Source organism: Eschrichtius robustus, chromosome 4, assembly GCF_028021215.1.
Source record: "Eschrichtius robustus isolate mEscRob2 chromosome 4, mEscRob2.pri, whole genome shotgun sequence".
Taxonomy (NCBI): domain Eukaryota; kingdom Metazoa; phylum Chordata; class Mammalia; order Artiodactyla; family Eschrichtiidae; genus Eschrichtius; species Eschrichtius robustus.
In genome coordinates this window covers 40,789,912-40,812,011 of record NC_090827.1, presented here as the reverse complement: position 1 = coordinate 40,812,011, position 22,100 = coordinate 40,789,912, and the positions used below count along the sequence as shown (strand labels likewise).

The 22,100-nt window shown below is 48.1% G+C and overlaps 2 protein-coding genes across 15 annotated transcripts in view; one reads left to right on the top strand and one right to left on the bottom strand.

Moving 5' to 3' along the window:
- The window catches only part of LRBA (LPS responsive beige-like anchor protein), a 750,846-nt gene extending 745,642 nt beyond the window's left edge, over positions 1-5,204 (top strand). For all 3 annotated transcript variants that reach the window (XM_068542607.1, XM_068542608.1, XM_068542606.1), the window contains exon 57: positions 3,903-5,204. In XM_068542607.1, the coding sequence (XP_068398708.1) occupies positions 3,903-3,993 (91 nt within the window). In that variant the 3' untranslated portion in view covers positions 3,994-5,204. The remainder of the gene's footprint in view (positions 1-3,902) is intronic.
- A 5,689-nt stretch (positions 5,205-10,893) lies between these two features.
- The window catches only part of DCLK2 (doublecortin like kinase 2), a 151,333-nt gene continuing 140,126 nt past the window's right edge, over positions 10,894-22,100 (bottom strand). For 4 of the 12 annotated variants that reach the window (XM_068542598.1, XM_068542599.1, XM_068542600.1 and 1 more), the window contains 4 exons: positions 19,497-19,593; positions 18,782-18,862; positions 17,527-17,643; positions 12,615-15,417 (listed from right to left, as the gene is read on the bottom strand). In XM_068542598.1, coding sequence (XP_068398699.1) covers positions 15,088-15,417; positions 17,527-17,643; positions 18,782-18,862; positions 19,497-19,593 — 625 coding nt within the window. In that variant the 3' untranslated portion in view covers positions 12,615-15,087. The other 8 variants (XR_011073900.1, XR_011073901.1, XR_011073899.1 and 5 more) reach the window with 7 other exon arrangements.

Here is a 22,100-nt window from a genome sequence, read left to right as displayed (position 1 = left end):
TTTACCATTTAAACCTTTTTGGGGAGTGCATAATTCAGTGGCATTAAGTATATTCACATTGTTATACAACTATCGCTGCTATTCATTTCCAGAACTTTTTCATCATTCCATCTCATAGTGTCCTTTGATGTGCAGAAGCCTTTAATTTTGATGGTCTCATTTATCTATTTTTTTCTGTTGTTGCCTGTGCTTTCGGTGTTATATCCAAGAAATCATTGCAAAATTCAGTGTCATGAAGTGCTTCCTCTATATTTTCTCCTAAGAATTTTATAGTTTTAACTCATATTTAGTTTTTTATCCATTTTGAATTAATGTTTGTTTATATATGATGGTCGTAAGGGTCCAACTTCATTCTTTCGCATGTGGATATCAATTTTCTCAGCACTATTTGTTGAAAAGACTGTTCCTGTATATGAGAGATTATTTCTGGACTGTCTATTTTATTCTATTGGTCTATATGTCTCTCTCTAAGCCAGTACCACACTGTTTTGATTACTGTAGCTTTACAGTAAGTTTAGAAATCAGGACGTATGAGACATCCAATTTTGTTGTTCTTTTTTGAGATTGTTTTGGCTATTCAGGCTCCCTTGAGATTCCACGTGAATTTTAAGATTTTTTTTTTCCTATTTTTGCAAAAAGCATTGAGATTCTGATAAGAATTAGGTTGAATCTGTAGATGGCTTTGGCTAATATTGTCATCTTAACAATATTAAGTGTTCCAATCCATGAACACAGGATATCTTTCCATTTATTTATGTTGTCTTTAATTTCTTTCAGCAATATTTTCTGGTTTTCAATATACAAGCCTTTTGCCTCCTTGGTTAAATTTATTCCTGAGCATTTTATTTTTTTGTTGTCATTGTTGTTGCTATGATGGGATTGTTCACTGCTTGTATGTAGAAACACAACTTATTTTTTGTATTGTTGATTTTGTATCCTGCAACTTTGCTAATAAGTTCATCAGTTCTAACAGTTTTTGTGTGTGTGGAATCTTTAGGATTTGCTACATAAAGATCATGTCACTTGTAATAGAGGTAATTTTACTTCTTCCTTTCCAATTTAGATGCCTTTTATTTCTTTTCCTTGCCTAACTGCTCTGGCTAGGACTTTTCATACTATATTGACTAGAAGTGGTGAAAGCAGGTATCCTCATCTTGTTCCCAGTAAGAGGGGGAAAGCTTTCAGTATTCACCATTGAATGTGATGTTAGCTGGGAATTTTTCATAAATGCCCTTTATATCGTGTTGAGGTACTTTCTGTCTATTCATAGTTTCAGTGTTTTTATCATGAAAGGATGATGAATTTAGTCAAATGTCTTCTCTCATGTGGGTTTTTTTTTGTTATTGTTAATTCTATTGATGTGATATATTACAATTGATTTTTGAATGTTAAACCATCCTTATATTCCAAGAATAAATCCCACTTGGTCATGGTGTATAATCTTCTTAATATGCTACTGAATTTGGTTTGCTAGTATTTGTTAAAAAGATTTTTGTATCAGTAATCATAAGGGATATGGCCTTTGATTTCTTTTCTTGTAATGTCTGTTTCACTTTGGTGTCAGGGTGTGTTGGCCTCATTGAACGACTTAAGGAATGTTCTCTTTAGTTTTTTAGAAGCATTTGAGTTGGTGTTAATCCTTCTTTAAATGTTTGATAGAATTCACCAGTGAAGCTCTCTGGTCCAGGGCTTTTCTTATAGAGAGGTTTTTGATTACTGATTCAGTCTCATTACTAGTTATAAGTCTATTCAGATTTTCTATTTCTCCATGATGAAATTTTGGAATAATGTGTGTTTCTAAGAATTTTTCCATTTCATCTAGGTTATCCCATTTGTTGGCATACAGATGTTTCTAGTATTCTCTGATAATCCTCTTTTTATTTGTATACAATTGGTAGCAATGTCTCCACTTTATGATTTTAGTAATTTGAGTCTTTTTTTCTAAGTAAAAGAAGTTTGTCAATTTTGTTGCCCTTTTCAAAGAAGCAACTTTTGACTTTGTTGATTTTTCTGTTTTTCTATCCCCTATTTCCATTCTAATCTTTATTGTTGCATTCCTTCTGTTACCTTTGGGTTTAGTTTGCAGCTTTTTCTTGTTCTTTCTTTAATGTGTAGAATTAGGTTACTGATTGAGATTTTAAGTATGTGTGTTTACAGCTCTGAATTTCCCTTCTAGCACTGGTTTTGCTGCATCCTGTAAGTTTTGGCTTGTTGTTTTGTTTTCATTTGTCTTGGTATTTTCTAATTTCCCTGAGATTTTTTTCTTTGACCCATTGGTCAGTTTCCACAAACTGATGAATTTTCCAGTTTTCCTTCTGTTATTGATGTCTAGTTTAATTCCGTTGTGATTAGAAAAAATACTTTGTACGATTTCAATCTTTTTAAAGTGTATTAGGACTTGTGGCCTAATGTATGGTTTATCTTGGAGAATGTTCCATGTGCATTTGAGAAAAATGTGCAGTCTGCTGGTGTTGGGTGAATGTTTATATATGTGTTAGGTCCAACTGGTTTTTAGTATTGTTCAGATCCTCCATTTCCATATCTTCTTTCTGGTTGTTCTACCCATTATTGAAAGTGGGGTATTGAAGTCTCCAACCATTATTGTAGAACTGTTTTTTCTTCTCTTCAATTCTGTCAGCGTTGGTTCCATATATCTTGGGGGTGCTGATTGGTTCATGTATGTTTGTAACTGCTATATACTCTTGATGAATTGACCCTTTTATCATTGCTATGTAGTGTCCTTCTTTGTCTCTTGTAACAGTTTGACTTAAAACCTATTTTATCTGATATTAGTATAGCCACCCCAGCTTTCTTTTCATTATTATTTGCATGGAATATCTTTTTCCATCCTTTCACTTTCAACCTGTTTAGATCACAGTGAGTCTCTGGTAGACAGCACATAGTTTGATCATGTTTTTAATTCATTTTGCCAGTCTCTCTGCCTTTTGATGATTGGAGAGTTTAATCACCTTACACGTAAAGTAATAATTACTGATTGATAGGGAAAGACTTGCTTTTGCCATTTTACTGTTTGCTTTCTACATGTCTCGGTGCTTTTTTGTCCCTCATATGCTCATTACCGCCTTCTTTTGTGTTTAGCTGATTTTCTTGTTGTGACACATTTTAGTTCCTAATTTTGATATGAGGTACTACTAAGGATACTAAGTATGACATCTAAGGACTCTCCTAACCAAACCATACAGAGGGAGGTCTAAGGTAGTAAATAGGTTTCTGCCTCCTGGAGAGGCTCCTCTGAACCGCCTGTCTTACTGCTTCATCTCTTTCCCTGCACCGCCAGCTCAGGGACAGGGGAAGCAAACAGCAACTCCTGTCTATAGTGATCATGTCAGTGAGTCACTGTGTTGGGAGGACAAGGCCCCTCTACCCTCAACAACACGATGGGACACAGAATATTCTTCTGCAGGGTGGTCAACACTCTGATTTCTTACTCTTCATTCATTCTGTATGTGCCAGATACCTCTGTCAGTCACTTGATTGTGTGCTGCTTCCTCCACCAGCAATTACTTTGAGATTATGATTCTTTATTTTGCTTCCAATACCTAATATAAAAAATTCACCTGCCCAGCCTCTCCGCCCTAGAAATTATCTAGTCTGTTCAGGTTTTTGTGACCCGTCTTGCACAAACTAGCTGTACTTTCAATATAAAGGCAAGCTGTGAATTGGATCCTTGTGGAGCGTCAGAGGTGGAACTCTGAGCTTACTCAGGACTGCATTTTAGTCACCAAAAAACATACCGTAAACCTCACAAATTGTAGGTCTGGCTGCCATCTTCTGTATTTACCTTGTGGATTTGGGGAGGGCAGTTCTTTCTTTAGTAACAAAGCCTGAGGACATAAATAAATAGGTTTGTAAACCCCTCCTTCTCTCTCTGCTTCTCCCAGGTGCATCATTTCTGGCATGGCCTCAGGAAGCATTGTTCTGTTCTACAATGACTTTAACCGGTGGCATCGTGAATACCAAACCCGCTACTGATAGTGACAGCTGGGCTTCAGCCTTGCCCCCCAGCCTGGGCACAGGAAGCGCCCTCAGCATCTTTCTCTTAGAAATAGCAATCAGTCACATCTGAATGTAACTTAAATTTGCTCTAAGAAGCAAAATATTTTTTAAATTGCTATTTTTGTAGACTTTGCTTGACTTTTTTGGGGGGAATAGCAAAGCAGAAAACTGGCTGCTGGGTTCTGTAGTTTAAAAAAAAAAAAAAAAATCTATATTTTTAGTCATAATGAGAAGTCTATTTTCACCAATTAATTATGGAAGTAAATATACAGTGGAGCAAGTAAACCCACTTACGCTAGTTATATTATGGAAAAACACTTCCCGTTTATCTGTAATCTTGAGAAATGTATGATTTGATTTTAACAATAAGGAACGGGTTATAATACTGGGATGAGGGAATTTTACGCTGTACTTTGGGTCCTGTATTTTTCCAAACAACTGTGCTTCTTCAGCACTGAAATTTTGGGGATTTAAATAGCAATGTTTAAATTACGGTAAATGTAATTTAAAACATCTCAATGAATTATTTCTATCAATATTATTCTTCGAGCATGTTTTAGGCCTAGAAAATTATGGTTTGGGGGAGGGTATTTTATTTTATTGTGTGGTTATCATAAAGGATCTAATGTTATCGCAAGTGTGAAATATTTACAATGTTTTCCTGATCTGTCCTCTTCTTAGCACACCAAAATGAAATGATGGAAATGCTCTTGGGCTCACACCTCTGTTTGTTTTTCTTTTAAAGTGAATGCAAGTAGCAGAGCTCACTCCCCGAGGGCTGACTGTGCTCACGCGCTGAGGCAGAGCCGTTGTCGGGGCTCCCCCCACCCCCGTCCCCACCCCGGGCCGAGGAACAGAGGCTACTGGGTGCTGTGTGAAGCAACCCTCGTTTTACCTTCTGTTTGTTTGTTGTTAAACAATCTTCATCTTCCTTTTGATTAGCAATTTGTACTACGAAAATGTCATTTTGGTGTTGTAGAATTCTACTTTTCTAGCAGATTGCCGTGTGGAATTCTGTGAAAAATATTTGAGAAAAGGTCTGTATTGCATAAATAAATTCTTTGTAAGTTGTGAACTCCGCATTGAAACTGACATTCCATCTCTATTTCTCTTGCAACTTACTTACCTAAAAGGGGTCGCCTCCTTTTTCCTACACATTCAGCTCTTCTCTAAAAGCAAAGATTTTAGGAATGGAACAACTCAGTTGTTTGTTTGCCAGAAAAATTAAATAAAATGGTATTTGTTTGTTTTGTTGGTAATAATCTTTGTCACTCCTACTTTTGAAACAATGATGATAATACAGTTATTTGCAAGGAAAATGTCAAACCCTGGTTCAGTCATAGTTTTTGAACAATAACCAATAGGCGAGCAATTCTCTTGAATGAAAACAGGAAAGTGGGCATTACGGAAACGAGAACACAAGACCTTTATCTAACAAACGAACGACCAAAGGAACTTTATACACTGGTCCGTCTAAAATCCACCGTTGTTTTATAAACCATATAACAAAACAATAGATGGTAAAATGTGGGCGAAGGGAAGTACATCTTAGAGTCAAAGACATACCCAAGTTACTGGTAAATGAATATCCTCACTGGTACTAACCTGTGATATCACACTTCGGGAACTTTGGGGAAAGTGGTAGAAGAAAATTAGGAACATCTAAGTCATATGCCAGGCATGTGATACTTCTTCAACTACCTATTTTAACGAGCCTGAAGCAAAGTTCATGAAGCAGCCTCCTCTTGGAGCCTAAGAAGAAAATCGACGCCTCTACCGCCTTTATTGTTTAAAACTTACTTACTTACAACTGTGGAAAATCCACTGAAACTTAATACCTTACAACTGGCATCAACGCACAACTACAGCCAGCCGCCCACATCTGTGGCTTCCACCAACCACGGACGTAGAACCTGCGGCTCCCGAGGGCTGACTGTATCTACTCATAAAACGAATCCCGCTGGCATCAACACAGGGCTTCTTAGGGGTAGGCTCTGTTTAGTACTGTGTGTGTTAGGGTTTCCTCAACATTCACTTATCTTATCCAATTTTCACTCCTTAAAAAAAAAAATTACTTCGAATTAAATATAAACCAATAAGGGAAAAAAGTCAAAACTGACGTGGCTTGGGATGAAACGGGATGACCTACGACAGCCGGGAACCACGGCGGCACATTCAGTAGGTGACGCGGCTGAGAGGCGGTGTGTCAACATGCGCTGCCTCGGGAAAGTGAAGGTTTTCCTCACCGATAGTGTGGATTCTGACGGAAACATCATCAGTCAAGTCCGTGAGGCTCTAATTTAAGAAATACCACTGGATCTCTAGGAGAAAGTGTATGAGGGCTTAGAGCAGAGAGAACACGAAAACCTGACAGGCACACAGATGCGAACTGGTGGACAATCCACTCAGGAGAAGCTTGTTCCCAAAGTGGACCAAACGTCCACAAATAAATGCTCCAATAAATTAATCCAATGAAAAGGAACAATTCTGCCTTGAGATAACCCCACACTTCAGTTCTGCTTGTCAGCATGCGGGACAGTCCCCTGCCTGGGACCCACGGAAGCCGGGGGTAGCACGTGAGGTCGGTAGCTTACCACCAGGCTGCCCGTTCCCATTCAGCTCCGAGAGCAGAGCCCAGCCAGGGGCCTGGCCGCACATCTGGGGCCGTGTGTCCTCCCACCTCGCTGTCGGAGGGGCAGAGAGATGGCAGAGGTCACGTGGGTCAAGTTGGCAGACAGCCAGGGAGTCTGGATGCAGCCAGACCACACATCCGCGTTGCACCTTTTTCTGCAAATGTAACTGAATTTAAATGGCACATGACAGTTTAGATCCAGCAAGATAGGACTTCCACGGGAGAGATTTTCACTAGGGATCTTTGATACGTTTTTACCAGACACGATTTCAAGAGCTCTGGCCCGGTTTGGTTCTCCTTCCTGCAGCAGCCCCAACCCCCTCTCCATCACTGCTGAAGAGCCCAGCAGCCCCGGGACAGAGTCCTTCCACATCGAAGTGGAAACGCCTTTAAACAGGTGGAAGGATCCCACGCTGAGCGTGATGGAGCAGCTTTGCAACCTTCCGGTGTGCGCTGGATGACGAAGGAGCAGCCAGCCCCACAGCCTCACGTCATCACGTGACATCACGTTAGGCCAGAGCACGTTCGCAAACACAGAGAGGAGGAGGACGTGAATCTGAAAATCTGCATAAACCACGCGTATCCGCAAATACGCCCGAGCCTCCACTTGGCTATTTCTGCCCCACCGCAGACGGAGGAAAGCGTTTTCTACTTCAACTAGGAGAGCAACCAGCCTTGCTACCTCCCTTTTTTGTAGCACAACGTGTAATGATGTTAATTCTATAGGCATCGCAAGTTATCACTGCAGGGAAAAAGCAAGGAAGCTGGGAAGGCAAAGACCATAAAGTAGCAAATCAAAAATTAAAATTAAAAAATTTTTAATTCTACCTCTTCTATTTTCTCTCAGATGAGTGGGAGAAACGTCTTTTGGCTCTTTCTTTTCAATAGATCTGAAAGAGTCCATGACGCATTTCCTGGGTCCCCCAAATCACATGATCACCATATAAAAGCCCAAGGCTACTACGATGAATGACCCTGACACATCACTCCCTGCCCTGCCTGAGCCAGAAATGCAGATTGCTCAAACCAGAGGGCCTCACATCCTTCTTTCTAGAGAACAGGGTGGTCTGACCTGCAGGCAAGGGAAGCAGGTGACCGACAAATGTTCCTCTGAATCCCACGGCAGTCACGTGCCAGAAACATGCAGTGAATTCTTTTCCTGTCTCAAGTTCAGGAATATTTTTCCTTGCCAAAACCAAGATTCTGGGGGAGCCCGGCAGAAGCAGCTGGCTGTGCTGCAGCTTCAGACTTGGATCAGCTGAGAGACACTCCCCAGGCTTGACCTTAGTGCCAGCACGGGCAGGTGCCCAGCCTCACACCATCAAACTCGGGCTGAAACCCTCCTGACCGCCAAAGGCCATGCTGCCAGCTCTGCCCCAAATGAAGGAGGCTTCTGTTTGAGAAGGAGCATGGCAGGAGCAGGTCAGTCTCTGTACCAAATACCTTTTTCTTCCGCTCAGCTGCTCGATGCTGGTAACACACCCCCACTGAGTTCAAGGCTGCACGGTTTATCATAAAACAGCCCCTTAAAATCCATTGGCCAAGACTAACCAAAGTTGCACACATCCGCCTCCCTCAGAGAGACTACTGTCTTCCTTCATCTCACAGAACTCACACGCCCCTGCCCTGGGAACTTCTTAGCCGCCTTGATTTTCTACCACTTTGTCAGGTGTCTTCCCCAGCCCATCCCACCTCCACCTTAGGACACAGATGCTACCCCTAAAGCATCCCTGACCGCCTGGAGGGGCACAGCAGCTCCCAGGACACCTGCCCCGGGGCCAGGAGACGCATGTCCAGGCTGCGTCAGCTCAAGACCCATCTGAGTTCCCTCGTTTGTTGAACAGGAACGTTAGCTGTTCTCTCAGGGCTGTGGTGTGGCTCAAACAAGACAGTGTGAGATAACTCTGTAAACTATGAACTTTTGTTATTATTTAGCACCTAGGCTATTTCCCAGAACTAGACAATCGCTCCTTTAGAAAGCAGCGAATTCTGTCACCGGCCTGCTCCTGCAACGCTGCGTTCACACCTGACCCTCAAGTCTCCTACCCACTGACCTCGGGCCACCACCCAGAGCACCCAAAAGAAGTCTGCACCCCCTGCCACAGAGCAGTCCACTGTGAAGCCACACATCAGGCGGAGGTGCCTCTGGGTTTTCCTAAGCAACACCTGACCGCTTCTCCACCAGTCCTTGGCTCCCAGGGCTTTAAACCCCTCGCCACCCTGGCTGCCTTCTTTCGGGCAATGGTTGCTTCATCTGCACCACACACCCCGAGGCCCCAGCGCAGAGCCGTACCTGGGAGGCTCGACTCACGCTGCCCACGATCTGCACAGACTTTTCAGGATGCAGCTTAAGGTTATGCTAACGTTTAAGCAGTTCCGTTGGCGCCTAATGACATGATGCTCGTTGCACTTCTCCCCTCCCAGATCTTTCCCGTGAAGCAGTGAACGCCAGGGCCTTGGCCACTGAATCACAGGACTTCACGCTTTGATTTCACATCTCAGGTTTGGATCAGTGCTCTAACCTGCTGAGATCGTCTTAAATCAGTCCATCCCATTTAAAACAGTGGATAAGGATTCTTTCTGCGTTGTCATACACATCATATGCAAAACTAAACAAAACAAGGACACTGAGTGCTGTGGCCTTTCTTTAGAGCTGCACTGTCCAGCTTGGCAGGTGGAGCAACACGGGGCTATTAAATGCTTGAAATGTGCCTGGTCCAGCCTGAGATGTGCCGTACATGTCAATACACACCAGGTTTCAAAGACTTAGGACAAAGAAGTAAGGTAAAGTATCCCAATGATTGTTTTTTACATTGATCACATGTTGAAATAATACTTTAAAGGGATGTATTTAGTTAGATATACTGGGTTAAATAAACTATACTGTAATTTCACCTGTTCCTTTTTACATTTTTTTTAATATGGTACCAGGAAGTGTTAAATTATGTGGCTTACACTGTATTTCCACGGGGCGGCAAACTGCCCTGAAAGTCCTCCTCCAAGACAGCATCACTACCCAGCGCTCTTTCTTCCAATATGGTTTATCTGTTCTGAACTGTCCCCCATCTCCTGATTCACGTTTCACAATCTTATTCACGCAGATATTCTGGGGGAGTTACGCCAAATGCTTCCATCTGTATGTTCCATGTACTTTCACGTCACGGCAACCTTTCTGAAGAAAGAGAGACAGACTCCCGCTGACTCCTGGCTGGGCCCAGCAGGCGGCCCACGACGGCTTCAGCAGGTCACTGCTTCCCTTGCTCTCTTCAAAGGTCAACTTCTGTAGACATGGCTCCCCTGCTGGAATAAGGGGATGAACATAAACCAAGCGCAGGCCTCTCTCTCAGTGCGGGAGCGGAGGAACCCAGCAATAAAGGACCTCTATTTAATTTGGATCCTGAGACCAGAATAAGAGCTCAATAATGTTTGCTACATGTGTGGGTGAATGAACAATTTGCTTGTGGTGTCGGAGCCTTTATTTAGGATCATCATCTAGATGGCCACTCACGTCCAGGCCTCGATTGACCCTGGACAACAGGCTGCCTTCAAAAGAGCACAGGTTTGATGTCTGTGGAATCTGAAACCACATCATGGTTCTGTCTGCTGCCAGTTCTATGACCTGGGTTATGTCACCTAACTTCTGGGCTTGTTCCTTTACCACCACTTAACGCTCTAGGTGTTTGTGGGATTTAATTACTAAAGAACTGCTTGGCCACTGCCAGGCCACGTTGCCACACCCAGCTCAGGCTACTCCTGTCTCCAGGCCATCCAGGGGTGCCACAGAACGTGGGAGCACGTGCGGGACAGAAGGCGCTCCTCCTCCTGCCACCAGTGACTGGCACTGCCCTGGCCATTTATTTTCTTAAGTCTTTAGCAAATGTCTTTGAACCTCGCAGTTTGAGAGATGGGGTCGAGTTTCAGGCTCTGATCAGTACACTAAAGGCCTCGCTCCATCATTCTTCCATTTTCATTTTCTTTATCCTCATTTTTCTCCTCTTTCTTTTACATTAGCTCTTCGCTTCCATTAACAAACATTTTTCTATTGGAAGCTACGAAAAAGCTCGCTCTTTAACCAGTGAGAGGAGCGACAGGCAGAATGTTCTGGACCTGCCCATCACTACCCTCTCTTGAAGCCCGCACCCACTGGAGCTGTGCGCCCAGGAAGCCCATCTGCATTCTGTTACCTGCCTCTGGACTGGATCACAGGTCAGCACCAGCCCAGAGAGAAATCGTCACACAGCAGTGTGAACGAAGAGAACCAGAGCTGAAAGATATGGTTTCAAGCCGTGGAGTTGTACAGCCTTGCAAAGCTGGGGACAGAAGCAGTCACAGGCTAAGCCAGAGACCAGGCAAGCAGACGTTATGAGGGAACAGAAACCAAGAGCCGAAACGCAATGAAAGAAGCAGAGACAGGAGACGGCACAACCGCTGAGACAGGCACAGACAGACGAGAACAGCTGCCCCAGCTCCCCATTTCCTATAAAGCCTGACCTTCCTGTCTCTGGTTCCATCAGAGTTCTCTGTTGTACGCTAATAATCTCTATTCCTTTTTGAGCTTTTGTTGTGTGAGTTTCTGCACCTGTAATCAAACACAGTTCCATCCAGGTGCACCTCTGTGCGTTCTTCCCAAGCACCTCTCTTCCCCGTTGTGACCCCGAGACAAAAACCAACACCGGCACCAGCCAGAACCTGGGCCCGGGAGGTGTTGCTTTGACCACACACTCTTTGCAAAACAACCACGCAGGAACCTCTACCCACCCTGACCGCTACTTCTCAAGAAGGAAAAGTTTATTGGATACACTTGTAGGCGGCAAAAGTCTAACAATGAGAATGAACTACAGGCCCACCCGTTTAGAAGATGAGCAGGTAAAACAAATACACTGATTATATACAATCATTAAAAAGAGCAGGGTGGTGGAAAAAAGGAAAAACTGCCAGCAGCCTTCCAGAAGGTTAGTAACAGAGGATGTCTGCAGGCACCTTCCCGCCCAGTCCCGACTGTGCCCCGCGCTTCCTGGGGGTTGTTGCCGCCGCTGCAGATGAAAAGCAGATGGAGAAGGGAGGCTCCGGCGGCTCCTGGGGCCGCTGGTTGGTCCTGCTCTGCCCGCAGCCGGACCTGGAGAAGGAAGCGCCCGGCAACGCGGCATGCACCATGCCTCTCGTTAAAAAGCCCCAAGGACAAGGTCGTCAGCATTTTCTAATACGGTCGTGGGAAGAGTCAGGGAAACACAACTGCGAGGGAAGAAACGGCCTTCCCTGCGGTCTGCGCACAAGTCCAGAGCCAGTGTCGTCCTAGACGAGCCCCCGAGGCTGGGCGGAGTGCCAGGACAAGGGGGTCCGCTCAGGCTCCGAGCCTTGCGCGGGAAGCCAGCCCCCGACCCCCGTCAGCAGAGGAAGGGCGCCCACAAAGGAACAGACGCAGTTCTGAGTTGCTTGTAAGAAAAAGGCAGCCCTCCTGAGTTTACTTAAATAAGAGAGAGATCTTGGTGCATCCAAAGTGTTTCTATAAAAATGCGCTCAATGTCAGATAAAAGTTGCACATTCTCCTGGTGACGCCGTCAAATGTCCACTGAACTGAGAAGACAGAGAATTTAAACGAAGCCGCTCCGAGGACCTGTCCCCGAAGCCGACGCGCACAGGCCCCTCCAGGACCCGGGCGGAGCGCGCGGGAAGCGGTGGCCCTGGAAGCGCCCTCTCCACCCCGGCGATGCGATGCGCGGTGCGGGCAGCGATGCGGGCGGCGGGGGAGGCCGGTCAGTCGCGGTGGCGGCGCCAGGTCCCCGCCCGCTCGCACTCCGCGGCGGCGGCGGCGGCGGCGGCGGCGGCGGCGGCAGGAGAGCGCGGGGGCGACTCCGGGGACGCAGGGGGATCCGGGGCAGCGGGCTCCAGGCCGGGCCGGCTGCCGTCCGCGCCGAGCTTACTGCCGAAGATCTGGCCCTCCTTATCTAGAGCCGTGTTCTGAGGAGAGAGCAGGAGACAGTTAGCCCGCCGCCTCCGTCCCGGCACCGCGAGCAGGGCGCGCAGAGCATGCACGGCGGCAACAGGAGAGGAGAAGTAACGCCCGGCTGCCCCCGACAGCGGCCCACGGGCCAGCCCGTCCCCGGCGCCGCGGCCTCTGCTCCTACTGCCCTGGACGCGGCCTGGGCAGATCCTCCCCGGCTCCGGCTCCCAGATGCCTGGGTTCGGGGCGCTTCTCCCCGCGCCCCTGAGCCCAGAAGAGTCCTGGACAAGAAGCAAACCCCACAAGAATGCGAGGTCCCTGACAGCTAACTCTTCCAAAGAAGGTTCCCCGTCGGGGATTCGAACAGTACTCACGGGTCGTCTATAGTAAGTACCTCCCACCCCACCATCACACCGGTGCCCCGTAACCTATGAAAGCCCTGGGAATCGATGGTGCTGCATTACCCATCCTTCCATCCTCCACCATCTCCTCCCTGCTCCTCTCTTCTTTGTGCGGGTGTCTTACCCTGTCACACCCCCAAGGGTTTTAACCTGCTCCAGGGGCACAGAAGTCGTCTTACCTCCTGACCCTAGCCTGAGAGGTTGGCCCTGACCTGCCTTCCTCCTCCTCTGAGTGGACTTGAGGACTTCTGCTCGGCCAGGCAGGCCTGGCCAGCGGCCCTCTCACTGGGTTTTCCAAACGTGGGGAGCTTTCGGTTCTCAGGCACCTTTAGTTACAAGGCACGTGGACCAGAAGTCCTTTTGTGGTCTAACCATCTTGAGGGGAGAATGCACCACTGATTCTTCCAGTACTCTGACTGGAAGGAAAAAAAAAAAAAAAAGTCTGGAGAAAATATGAACAACGGGGCTTCCTAGGACAGACTTGGGCGGCTGCCTTCGGGGCACTTGGTGTCAGCTGGAAAACAGGTGCTCTCCACAGGCCCTTCCCAGCTCGGGCTGAACGCTCAGGGATTGCCAAGGACAATTTCCGTTACCTGGAGAAGAGGTAACTGTGGACAAGCCAAATCAGAAACTCAGCATCGCTCTTTAACAAGCTTCCAAGCTCCCAGTATGAGCAGAGGCCAGGCCACCCCTCAGTGAAAACACTGAAAGCGGGGAGAGGCGGCATTCACTTTTTTCTACCATAAAACTTCCCCTGGGTAGAAGAAAGCAACAGTCCCGCAGTTATTTCTCCTCTTCCCTTCCCGTCAAGAAGACGCATGTGTGCAGCGGAAGGAAGCACTGCCGTGCAGTTAGTACATACCACCGCCTGGGACCTAGTCAGAGGAAAGCAATGCAGGCGGCGTGAGAGGCAAGAGGAGCGAGGAGAGAAGCAGGGACAGAAACTAGACTTACTTTCAACGGAAGCAACACAGTCGAAACAGTTTTGTCTATCTTAAGCCCAAATCCTTCCCAACTTCCCCCCTGAAAGAAGCATAATCCCCGAGTGGGGAAGCACTCTTTTTGAATCCATCCTTTCTCCAGTCAGCTACAAGGCTACAAAATGCAGCGAGAAGGGGTTTCTTATAATTCCCTTTCCCACCACGAGATGGCCTCTTCTGGGCGAGGTGGTGAGCCCTCTGCAGGTGCACGGTCCTTTTTTAAGCGTCTAAGGATAAGCCAGAGCAAATGCAAGTGCATTCTGAAACCACAGGCCCCGTCTTAAACCAAAATCCTATCCAATCGTGTTCTCCTATCCCAAAGCCTTGCTGACCCTATACTGTCTTACTGATAAAAATGCATCTTTGGAAATGTATTTGGAGAAAGAGAACAAAAGCCTTCACAAAGGTTCCCATCTTATGCTCTCATTCACAAAAAGATGCTTTTTCACCTAAGTGAAAGATAGCCTTTAGCAGGAGAACGACTGTAGTTCTCCTCCTGTGCACTCGCCAGCTTTTGGTCTGGGAAGGAAGGCAACGTGGCAAGGCGAGAAGTTTTAAGTAAAGTCTCCAAGGGTGCATTTGGCTGAAACGGGTGTCAGTAGGCACAGGAGACCTGCACCCATGAGGAGCTGAGAGCTGGATGCTGGTGTCAAAGTCCAAGAGAAGCATGCAGATTTAAGAGGGGTGACAATTAGAGGCGGCTCGGATGAAGCATAGCACGTTGAATACCAGAATTCTGCTCCGGGGTCCCCAGAGTCTCAACGGGGTACAGAGTGAAACTCTGAAGTGTCTCTCAAACTGTCAAATCAAACTGTCAAACAAAATGCAGACAACAGCATCAACTTGACTTTCTTGCACCGTTATTTACCATTCCTACCCTATCATTTTCTCACCGGAGCCTCAGGCTCCAATCCTTTGGGGGGCGTGGGGGGCCAAGGCAGAGAGAACACTAGGGGTGGCAGCGGAGAGCAAGGTTCTGTCTGGGAGCGACACAGCCGTTCCTGAGGGTTCCGCCTCGGAACATTTATACCCTGTTTCCACTGCTATTTGTATCTGTAGGAAACCACATGAGCCTCACATACCCCAGTTATGAGAACATATAAATACCAGGGAGAGTCATTTGTGAATAATGATTTTTAAGAAAACATCTGAAACTGTTCCCAAGGGCAGGACACAAAGACGCACAGTACTGGTGAAGAGAGCGAGGCAGACGACACGGAAGCCTTGCAAGCTGCCCGGACACAACCACGCCAGGTCCTCGGTCGGGCGAGGATGAGTACGACATCCCCGCGGAGGCCTGCTCACCGCTGCTCTGGGGGACAAGCCAGAACTCACAGGCCAGCTTTGTGGCCATGGAGAACTGGTACCCCCCGAGGCAGGCTCTACTGATTCCCCCGTAGGCAGTGAGCGTGGTGACGTCATCAGCACCTCCCCAGAGCTAACGAGCTGTGGAGTTGTGTACGGAATGCGGGGTTAGACGGAGCCCTGCCAACATGCCCAAGATGACACTGAACACACATGGGAACACACAACTTTCACAATCACCGCTGGAATCACAATAAAGCGTTGTTCATTCACACAAACATCCCGTTAAAGCTCAGGAGTTTGAAATTTAACAGTTGAAATCCATCAGCAAATGGAAAAATGCCATTTGTAAACCGTGAGATGTAGGTTCTAGGGCAACCTAAACGTCCTTATCCTATACTGGGCCAAAAGGCGGAAGGGCTGATCATTCCAGAACCTTGGCGGGCCACACGCCTTGGGCCATCCATTCCCATCTGGGCCGTGAGTTGACGGGTGACCCAAGAAATGAGGGTGGAGCTGCCATAAGCCCTGGGCGCCTCCTATAAAGGTTCTTCCTCTAGCACACTATGAAGCTGAATTAACGTGTGGTTGTTAAATTGTGCTGCTGACTCAAGTTTTTTGTTCCATGTTGCGTGTGCCAGTTTTCAATGTTTTTAAATTTTTGTAAATTTCCCCAGAAGCTGCCTAACAACGCAGCCGGAGGCAGGGCCGTGACCCCTTACCCCAGCCGGCAGCCTTGCTCTCAAGGGTGAACCGCTTGAGAACTTTCTCATGCTGTGGGCTCAGTCAAGATGGTTCTTTGCAAAGTGTTTAAGCTGCCGCTCTGTGACAACTCTGACATTCTCAGGCTCTCAGCAGAACACTGCTGAGATGCCAGGAAAACCACAGCTCAAGAGGCCTTCCCGCTCTTTCGGCCCAGAGTCCGTCATCACCCCCACTCGCGAGTCCGGCAGCACATCAGCCTGCAAGCCTGGCCTGAGGGCTGGAGGGGGGAGCGCAGCCGCGCACCCCGGGGGAGGAGGACGGCGCGGCGGTGCCAGGACGGTGGTGGAGGCTCCAGGAGCAGCCCGCCTCCCGCCCTCACGGGGGGGGGGGGGGGCGGGCTACTCTCTGCCTCTGTCTGGAGCCGCGTCCTCGCAGGGAAGCTTCCGAGGCTACGGTGCGCCCTGAGAATAAGCAACTGTTTTCCTCCCAGTCGGGTAGGACACCGAGCCTTTCCAGAGGGTGAGGGCCTGTCCTGAGGTCAGGGTGACGGAGCTGTCCGGCTCCGCAGATCCCCGCAGTCCTGGGGTGGCCGAGACCCAGCTCAGGCCCCCGCCTCCTGAGAAAGCCTGGCTCCCGGCCGCGGCTCCCTGATCCTGTGGGCGGGACGGAGATCACACCGGGGACCCGTGCTCTACACACGGCACCGGAGCAGGTGCGGACACACCGGGGGCCAGTTTCACGGCCCCACCTGGGCGAGGACTTGGGTCTGGACAGCTGGTGGGAGGGTGCACGCCACACTTCTGGCTCAGTTTTATTTTTTCTGCCTTCTTCTCCCATTTGCTGAACTTACTTTCATGCTACTTCACTTACTTTAATGCCACTTTCCATTTGCCGTGTTTGTGGATTTAGGTAAGCTGCCTTTTTAAAAACATTTTGGAAGAAGGAAGATTTGAAAAAATATGGGGATCACTGTTACTGACTTGTCATAAAATTTTACCAACCCTGAAAAAACTAATATTTTTTTTTCATTCTTCTGAACTTTTAAAAACCACAAAACACTGACTTTTTAAAATGGAATTTGCTTAACTCTGGCTGTTTCTTATCCCAAGTCCCAAAGAATCATTCATAGCTCAAATAATCTATGTCTGAGGCCTTGAGTAGTCAGGGAGTCACTTCCTTTTGCTGTAAGTCCCACCTGGGCTTGGGAACTGTTCTCTAGACGGGAAAGCAGAGATGAGACAGAAGCAGCTGCCTGGAGGCCACCAGGCCCAGGAGAAGAGGCCGGGGCGCCCCGGCCAGGGGCCCATCAGCCTGGCCTTGCTGGGACCTGCGCAACCTCTGATCCCAGGACCCAAGGCCTGGGAGCCGGCCAAAGGGTGCCCTTCACGTGCCAAGCCATTCCTGAAGTGTAGAGGAACGCGACGGCGCCCACGGCCGCGTGAGGGAAGCGCTTGGCGGCCGACTTGATAAGATTCGACATCGGCTGAGCAGTCAGCCAGACGCTGCAGCTGCCCAAGGGCAGAACTGCGCGGTTGTTCTACTTACCATGATAACGGAGACCCCGGTGGTGGTGCTGTTCTGTTTGGGGAGCGCGTTATTAAAGTGCTGTTTGAGTTTACCTGTTACTTCAGCCTGCATATTATTCTCCTGGGAGGCATCGTCCTACAGGAAAGAATCAAATACACTGCCTTTGATTCTCACGTCTATGTTGTCTCTTCCTCAGCAGTCACACACCAGCCGTCACCACCACCATCTCCTCCTAAATGGGCCCATCTGAGCCACAAGGTCGGGGGAACAATCTAAGTGAAGTAATTAGAAATGATTACCATTATTCACCAGTCCCCTGCCCTCGGAAAGACCCTCTGCCATTCACCTCCCTCCTTAGGTCTGAAGGGGGCCGAGGAGAGGGCAGAGGTCCCAGTGGCACAAGGACATTCTACAGGGTTCTGAGACCCTCCCCCCGCAGCACAAATGCCACCTAATTTAGTATCGAACCCTCCCACAGAAACATCAAAACTAATGAACAGTTTATCATTTTAATCCAGAATGCAGGTAGCTGTTGGTCCTGATCGCTCATTAAACAAACGTGGCATCTCAGCTACTTGGCCCAAGAGCCAGGTCACTTAGCAGGACCCAGAGAGTTTGAACGCAAAGGTCGGGACGTGTGGGACGGGGGGTGGCAGAGGCGCCTGGGGAGCCAAAGTCAGCAAAAGCCCCTGAATTAACGTCACTGTCCCAGAGTCTCCGGGACTGAGGGGGACGCAGCCTCTCCTGCTGTTGCCATTTCGTGGATCGTGTTTACCATGAGCCCAGAGCCACCGCCGAAGCTCAGAGAAATTCCAGGCAACGTCACACATCCTGTGCCTGACTCTGGCAGGACCGCATCCCGGCCACGCCGCCTGCAGCAGCAGCGCTCCTGGGGCCACGTGCCATGAAGACAGAGACCAGGGTCTGACACGGGCTCATCTCTGGACAAATCCTAAAATCTCTCAAACCCCAGGATGACAGAGAAAGCTCCTTAGAGAGCATCCTGGCCAAACCCTTCATCTCACAGACGAGGAAACTGAGGCCCAGGAAGGGACAGTGGCGTGCCAGGTCACTCACAGAGTGGGATCCTGGTGCCAACCGCTTTCTCCCAGAGAACTGCCTTCATGCTACTTGCTCATTAGAGAAAACAGACATTTAATCCGCCATGGAATTTGGATGCAGAACTTTGCCTGTGCAAAAGCCCTGGCGAGGAAAGCGCGCTGTTGGCCACAGGACACAGAGGTGTTGGTTCCCCGGGGACGTGGGTACTTACTGATACCCAGGGGTGACTCAGGATCTGTCCCGCAGTGCACCGCGCTTCAACGTTTACCTGAAGCATTTGACTGATTAATTCCTGGAAAGAAATAAAGAAGGTGATAGAGCAGGCGAAAGGGGGTAATTCCAGCATCAACACAGAAATCTTGAGTTTGCACCACGTACTTCAAAGAGCAGCCAACACAGCTGCTCAGCCGTTTGAATGCAAAAGCTATTATCACCTCCACTGCCCCGTGCCTAGGAGGCAATTACGCAGACACAGCTGCCTCGTGTCAGCGGCACTGAGAGAGGAAGAGGTCTCTCCCGAATCTACATGAAACCCAAGATGTTCTCTCCTAAGAGTTCCGGTCATTATCACTCCACAGCACGAAACCGCAGTGCTGCTCCTTCCGGCAATCCAGCAGGTCTCACAGATCCACCCTATAGTCTGACGGGTGCCCGTAACACATTTCTTGAATAAATGAAAGAACAAACGCTTAGGGCTTAGAGGAGCACAGGAGGGCGGTAGCGGCAAACTGGGAAGACAGCCAGTCCAGCTTCCAGAATTCGGTTAAGCATTTCAGAGACCACACTGAGCAAGGAACTTAATGAAGAACCACACATTAAAAGTCAAGACAGACGCGGAGCTCAACACCAAGAGCTGCTACAGCCCCACACAGTGAGTGAGGACCCTCAACACGACGCAACCCCTAGAAACGGGCCTGGATGGGTACCTTGGCTGAGTCCGTGATGTTGTCCCAGTAGGGGGCCGGAAACTCTAGCTTCCCAGCCAAGATCTGGTCGAAGAGATCTTCCTGGAGATTGTTCTCACTAAGTCAGTGATGGAGAAACAGAGAAAGAGTCAGAGTCACCATACAGTTTTTAACAAAATGCTCATGGGAAGAGGGGGGAGGAGTCCAGTCTCTCTGGCTTGGGCATTTCATAGCTCAGCTGTGGATCTCAACTGCATTTGGGATGACACGCTCCCTTTTAGACAAAGAACCGAAGAACCTTTCCATGGGCCTGGGAATCACAGAGAAAGAGGGAGGCGTGTGTGTGGGGGGAGAGATGGGGGGCGGAGGGAGGGGGGGAGGGAAAGAGAGGAGGAGAGAGGGAGGGGGAGAGATGGGGAGGGAGAGAGAGGGTGAGGGAGACGAGGGAGGGAGGGAGGGAGAGGGGGAGGGAGAGGGGGAGAGGGGGGAGGGAAAGGGGGAAGAGAGGGAGGGGGAGAGAGAAGGGGAGAAAGGGAGGGGGGAGGGGGGAGAGAGAGGGAGGAGCAGGGGCGGGAATAGAGAAGAGACAAAGATGCAAGAACTTTGTTTAGTGGGTACAGGGTTTCAACGTGGAAAGATGAAGATGTTCCGGAGATGGATGGTAGTGATGGTTGCACAACATTGTAAATGTACTTAATACCACCTAACCCTTAAAACTATACACCTAAAAATGGTTTAAATGATAAATTTTATGTTACATATATTTTTCCACGATAAAAAAGACTCAAGAAAAAAATGGCATCCACAAATGATGTAAATCCTCATTTCGGCAAAAACCAAGCTCAGCACCTGCCCTCAATCTCCCGTGGTAGTAAGAGGGGAGAAGCAGCACATTTGAGTCAGATCTCCTTGTCCTTCCTCTTTCTACTTTTCCAAGAACACAGCCAAAGATCAGTGAAGCAGCCAACATATGAAAACATCATAAGGAGTTCAGAATCTGGATAAACATTCATGACACAATGTGCTCCCCTTTGGAACTTGCCTTTCATTGAAGCTCAGTCCGAGACAAAGAGCCCATCCAAGAACATCAACTAGAACTGCACGGTTGAGGCAAACCCACCTCGCCACCCCTGGGTGAACGTACCTCACCACCCTGTGCCTACCTGCCCCCCCCCCCAAAGGTGCACCTGCACACACAGCTGGTGCCTACAGGATAAATGATGACTTGACTTTTTATGGATGGCGCCATGGAAACACTGCTGGGAAAAATTCAGGAAGCTGGGTGTCCCCTACCTCCCAGAAAACTGCATCTCCACAGCCACAGAGCCCCTTCCCCTGGTGGGCACGTCCATGGCCAGAGTGAGAACACAGTCATTGGCTTTCTAGGCCATCACAAAGCCCTAGGAGAAAACTGAGGATGCACTGCTGGAGTCAAGATCAAAATCCAGGAGCGAAGTTCAGTCTCACTTGGCAAGGGTGCGACCTTCCTCCTGGAGCTCCCGACAGGCTCCCTGCAGCCTACTTACTGCTCAGGGTGCTCACGTGGGACCCTGCCCAGCCTTCTGGACAGCAGGCTGCTCATGCTACCAGCCCTCCAGGGTCTGCAAGGGCAAGTGTGGTGTCCCTAGAAATAGATCGTTCCGGGCAGTGTCCAGCAACAAATGTGGGGGCTGTGTGATGAGGTGGCTGCGTCGTTCCTGTTCTAGGAAAAAAGAGCAGAGTTTGTGAGCCGGTGAACATTCATGACCTCTAACCAAGCCCAGCGGCGTCGACACCGCGGGTCCAGGACGTCTGGGTCACGCAGCAAAAGTCACGGAGCAGCACAAGTCAGGCCAGATCACCAGACAAGGCAAAAGATGCCCCCACCCACCTCGCTCTCCTAAAAAGTGATATTCTTTGGGTGAGCACAGACTCCTTCTAGGTGTCTAAATATTTTCTTTTCTTTTCACTGTTACTTCTCTACTGATTTAATTCAGCTCAACTCTCCTTCAAAATGAGTAAAGGATGCATCTAAGAACACAATGGGATTTTACAGAAACCTTTAGAAAACTGGAGGACCCCAGGAGACAATGTTAGAAGAAGACAGAGAAAAATCACCCATTTCCAGAATTTGTTCTTTTTAGCCATTCCTCTCTATGGCTGCACTCATCTCCTTTTTGGTATTTTTCTGGAACCTCGACTAGCTTATGTTCTGTTAATATCTATGGCTTTTATTTTGTTAACAAACAGCTAAAACATTGGGAGTGTGTCTGCAGGATTTAGGTCCTTGGCAAAACAGCCTAAGTCAACAACAAAACCCCAGGATCCTGGCAATTAGAATGGCACCCTCAGGACCCGTGCTGTGAACTGCGAGAGCTTTGGGAGTTTTGGGCTGCCCTCACCAGAGCAGAGCTGAAGAGAATTTATCCTTCTTAGTAGTCACATAATAAAAGCCTCTCTGATTAAATCTTCCCTGGATTTATTAACACATTTATACTCTACAATCTGGCTGAGATGGTTCAGGCACTTTTAAATTCTCAAATAGTACAGTGCTCTAAGTATGAAAATGCCCATTAAGAAAAACTTTGAAAACAGCAAAAGAGTCTGTGTACACTCTTTCCAATGCCAAGTCATTAAAGGTTGGAC